The sequence below is a fragment of the Limulus polyphemus genome, unplaced genomic scaffold (genome assembly GCF_000517525.1).
Source record: "Limulus polyphemus unplaced genomic scaffold, Limulus_polyphemus-2.1.2 Scaffold11131, whole genome shotgun sequence".
Classification (NCBI taxonomy): domain Eukaryota; kingdom Metazoa; phylum Arthropoda; class Merostomata; order Xiphosura; family Limulidae; genus Limulus; species Limulus polyphemus.
In genome coordinates, this window is record NW_013676741.1 from 1,322 (window position 1) to 6,639 (window position 5,318).

Consider the following 5,318-nt stretch of genomic DNA (forward strand, 5'->3'; position numbering starts at 1 on the left):
GATAAGGACTGGATTTAAATTATTATTATTTAATTATTTCAATATAGTTTAGAGGATGAAACAGTCGAGATGGACCAATAAGTCCCATGTTGGTACAAAATGTCATGTTAACCAATGGTAGTAAATTTTACATAATTTGCACAGTGCACACTGTGGGTTGAGGTTGCAAGTGATATCAGGGTGGTTTGCTGGACAAGATGCAGTGAAACATAAATATATCTTATTTTTAAAATTGTTTGTAAGACCACTACTAGATTTTACCAGACTACATTAGAACAGTACCCCTCCAGTTGAGCATGGATGGCAGAAAATTTCCTAGATGTTTAATAGCAAAGTGATCGATAAATGTGAAATGTGCCTAAGGTTAAAATCTTGTGAGGAAAATAGGGTTTAGAATTTCATGATGCATTTAAAGGTAGTGTTGTGAAAAAAACAGTTAGGCTAACTTTAATGATAGCATACATTCACTTTACAGTGTTTGGTGCTATAATTTTGAAATATCTTGGAGCTTTAATTCCATACTGGAGATCAAAGAAACTAGCCTGTAAACAGTTTTTTTATGGTATTAGGGATGCTAAGTGAAATTAGGAAATATGTATATACATAGTCTTACATATTTTTCAATTGTATTTACAATACAATTAAGATTATTACTTGAAGCTACCATTTAATTCTCTTGATTATGGTATAGAGTCAAACAAAATATATTGATATAAAGTTGAAGTGGTATTTACTGCAAGTGCCTATTTCATAATATTGAGATGGACTTTTTTTTGTTGATGAAAGGTGGCGTTGCTTCCTTGTTTGAACTGGTACTTTAAGTGGCTGTTTCATAATATTAGTTAGGATATTTTTTATGTTTCAGGAGAGTGATTATGTTGATGACAGGCGGCACTGTTTCCTAGTCCAAACTGGTCATTCCCAGTCTCGGTATTTTTCTGCAGAGAGTAGGACAGACCTTTTGAGGATAGAAACAGCGTGGAATCGAGCTATTTACAATGCTGTTACAAAACTAGGGGTAAGCTTTACATAAACATACAAGAGAGAGAAGAGATAAGTAGAGGTAGAAGTTCAGTGAATAGCTGGAACGAAAGTAGATATAGGGAGTCAATATATGGTTGTAACCAAAATAGTGATACAGGAAGTAAAAAGTGTCTGTTCGTGTGTTTCTTATGTAACCACCACCCAGTGGCAGAGCGGTATGTCTGCGGAATTACAATGTTAGAAACCAGGTTTTGATACCCGTGGTGGGCAGAGCAAAGATAGACCATTGTGTAGCTTTGTGCTTAACTACTGTTATGACAGCGGAAGTCACATGATGATGCTCACGCATGCGTGACTCTACAAGCAAACAAACCTTATGTAACCTTGACTTTTAGATTTTTAGTTTTTTATGTAATATACTCCGTGGTTTTGTGAAAACACTAAATCATCCAATACTTGATAAATAGTGAGTAATTTCTAGTAAGTTTTAAAAGGCATCATTAAATTATATAATGATTTTGTGTACTTTCCAGTTTAGTTTTTCTAACTCATAAACTTTACAGATATATTCTCAGCTTTAATAAATAATGTATTTAACATGAAAGTGATAATTTAAGCTTTTTTTGGACTTAAGTATGCACACTAGTGACGTGAACTAATATGCTGATGTTAATTTAATTTACAGCTTGCAGAAATTAGAGTTTATTCATGGTGCTATAAATAATTTAGATACCATTCCAATTCTTTTCTAAGTCCGTAACCACAGATATGTTTAAAATCTGTTAATATCTTTCTTTTTTTTTTTTTTGGCTTAACATTATTAGAGTAAAACTTTCTCTGTTATATACAACGGGAGAACTGGAGGGCTGACTCTGGATTGGACAATGGGGTTTGCCTTATATGACACAGAAGCAAAGGTAAGGCAGCTGTTCTTCAGTAATTTGTAAAATGTTATATCTTTTGAATATTAAATATGGCATTGATTCACGGTCTATAAACAGTATTTTTATAACTTGATAACTATTCTTGTGATTGATGTGAAGAATTTGTGAAACTGGATTTAGCTTTAGAAGATGAAACAAGATATTTAGATAGATGCTAATAAATAAAGAGCACTAAACCTTGAATATTGTTGTCATTAGTAGCCTATAAGTATAATTATAAGTATAATTATTAATTAGTATCTATTATACTAAAAATGGTTTGATATTTGTATCTACAGGTGGAAACTTGTATGTGTTTTTGTAACTATTATATAAATGTATGTATGTACATACATCATATATATATATATATTATGGGTTCTAGTACTTTAACCTTCTTAGAATTTCAAGTATGTTCAAATAGGTTTTTGACTAATTAGTAATTAGTGTTACCCTACATATTGGATGCTAATTGACTACCATCTTCAGAGAAGTCTTGACAAGGACTATTTCTGTGTTAGTAGTGGTTGGATTAGATCCTTAGTCTTTGTGATGGAAATCTGGTGTGATATCCATTCAACTAGGGTCTCCAACATTTATAACTTGAATCAACTAACTAACTGAAGGTTTTACAAGAGAGGTATCTAGGTTTTACTGACTTCTGTGCTAGGTTGACAGAGTGTGTTATCAATTTGGTAGATGTGTTAGGCTTTTTTTATCATTTTGTTTCTTGTGTGTGTGTGTGGTTTATATCCTATTATTTTAAAATCATTTCAATATAATGTATGGTCTTCTTCTATGATGTAATGGGATATTGCAGATATATCAGTAATACAGTCTTGTGTGGCAGTTATGTTCCTTGGCCATTTTGTTTCTTGTGTGTGTGTGTGGTTTATATCCTATTATTTTAAAATCATTTCAATATAATGTATGGTCTTCTTCTATGATGTAATGGGATATTGCAGATATATCAGTAATACAGTCTTGTGTGGCAGTTATGTTCCTTGGCCATTTTGTTTTTTGAGTGTATTGGAGTCCACATTCACAGGAATGTTATGTGTTTTCCCTTTCCATGGGGACTTTAGGTGGTTTGGTGTGAACTACTGCTATTTTATTGTAACCTTATATTGTGATTACTTTGCTAATTTATGTTGTTCACTTATTTTATCTTTTTGTGAGAGACCTGTGACATAGGGTTATGTGTCTATAATTAGCCATGGCATAGCGTGGCTTGCGCACATTTTTTTTGAGTACAAGCTTTTAACTCATAGCTGTATCTCTTGACCGATTTGAGATCTAATTACAGTCGTGGCTATTGAGGACTCCCTCTTGTTTTTTTCTTATTGATTTGTTGGAAAAGAAATCATGACAAGATGGTTACTATGATACATAACATAGGTAATACCATAGAAGCTTACAGGAAACCCGTAGATATAGGTAAATACCTTGACTGTAAATCAAATCACCCTAACAGTGTAGAGACAGGCATTACAGACTATCTACTCTCCAGAAAAAACATTTAAGATACCAAAGAAGCTAAAAGAAGAACACATTACAATAACCCTCCTTGACAACAGATACCCAGAACACTTGATAAAGAAGACAAGTTGTGAATATGTAGCAAGATGTTGTCTGTTCAGGGAGTTCTTGAATCTTGTCTGTAGTGTGTGTGATCATATTACAAATATATCATGGTGATAGGGTGAGTCCATGTCTAGACCTTGCTGTTGGTAATATTTATCTTGAAAGTAGGTCGTATTGATACAGAAGGATGCAAATTCTATTATCGTGACCTTAATGTTTCCAAAAAATATTAAATGGTTTTTGTCTTTTTCTAGATTACATTATATTTGAATTTCATGAGCAACTATAGTGAAATTTTAAAAGCTCCTTGCTTTAGCAGTGGTGCTATTAGAATTTAATCTTCCTCAATGATTTCAGATAACTTGAGGCTCAGTTGTAGTGTAGAACTTAAAAACAAAATCAATAACCTTTGTATGTACTAATAAATAGATCGTCTCAAACTTTTAAAGAATTTTAATACTTAATCAGTTTTGTGAAAATATTCTGATTACTTTGATTTAATATAGTAGAAACATATTTATATTCCTTTTAGGTTTAAAAGTGTTTAGTGTAGAGCTATGTTTGCACTTTATGTGTTAATGTAAAACTTAACTGTCTATAACCACGTTTATATATTTGCCTTAAAAATTAATAAATATGAAATTATACCACATGTAAAATTCAGAGTGTATACAATAGTAAAACGTGCTGAGCAACGTTCAGTTGTTTTTGCTGGCTGATTCATATATGTAATGAGTAGCATATAAACTTTTTTTTGGGCTAGACCAAACTAAACTGCTATTTTGCCAAATACCTTTGATAAACCTTTCCATTTCAGCATCCGATGAAAATTTTCCAAATTGTGGTAAAGAAAATTTTCAGATGATAACATGCTATTTGCCAGACACAAGCATTGTTTTTTCTTATATGCAGTAATTAAAAAATAAGAAAGAAAACTAACTATTTTGTCTTTTACTATACCTTAAAAGATATGACAATTCATGCCAGTAATCGATGAAATTTAGAATTAGTTGTTGCAATTTGTAAGCTATACATACCTAATTATGAAAGCTTGAAGTTGTAATGAAAAAGGTGGTAAGCGCATAAGCACACTAAATCTTTAGATTTAGGTCTTGGGAAGTGCAGAATAGCAAGGCCTGGCTTTTCAGTTATATCTATAATAATTTGGAGTATTTATTAAAAGAATAATAATTAAATTGTGTAATATACTGAAAACTTACTTGACTGGTGGTGAGGCCTGGCCATGGCCTGGTGGTTAAGGTGCTCGACTAGCAACCAAGGGTTGTGTGGTCAAAACCCCTTGCCAAACATGTTTGCCCCTTTTAGCAATGGGGGCATTATAATGTAACAGTCAATCATATTATTCATTGGTAGAAGAGTAGCCTAAAAGGTGGTAGTGGATGTTGTTGTCTAGCTGCTTTCCTTCTAGTCTATCACCTCAAAATTAGGGACACTGTTAGCACAGATAGCCCTTCAGTAACTTTGGATGAAATTCAACAAAAGCAAACTTGACTAGTTGTATCAGTTAATACATGAGGTGTGGGCAATAGTTTATTTTTGTTTGTTTTTTGTTTCTCCACATCAATGTTTAAGTTTCATCCATCATTTTATTTCCCTCAAGTTGGGTAAACTTTAATTCATAGTGTTTTACACTATTGTTTGTTTTTAAAAGTCTGGGTTATTTTTTCCTTCATTTTATTTCCCTCGGGTTGTGTAAAGTTTAATTCATAGTGTTTTACACTATTGTTTGTTTTTAAAAGTCTGGGTTATTTTTTCCTTCATTTTATTTCCCTCGGGTTGTGTAAAGTTTAATTCATAGTGTTTTAC

At 32.3% G+C, this 5,318-nt stretch overlaps 1 protein-coding gene across 1 annotated transcript in view; it reads left to right on the top strand.

The window, feature by feature from the left end:
- The first annotated feature begins 742 nt into the window (after positions 1-742).
- The window catches only part of LOC106476653 (gamma-1-syntrophin-like), a 6,454-nt gene continuing 1,878 nt past the window's right edge, over positions 743-5,318 (top strand). The window contains exons 1-2 of the mRNA XM_022380464.1: positions 743-1,018; positions 1,809-1,901. Of these exons, the coding sequence (XP_022236172.1) occupies positions 857-1,018; positions 1,809-1,901 (255 nt within the window). The 5' untranslated portion in view covers positions 743-856. The remainder of the gene's footprint in view (positions 1,019-1,808; positions 1,902-5,318) is intronic.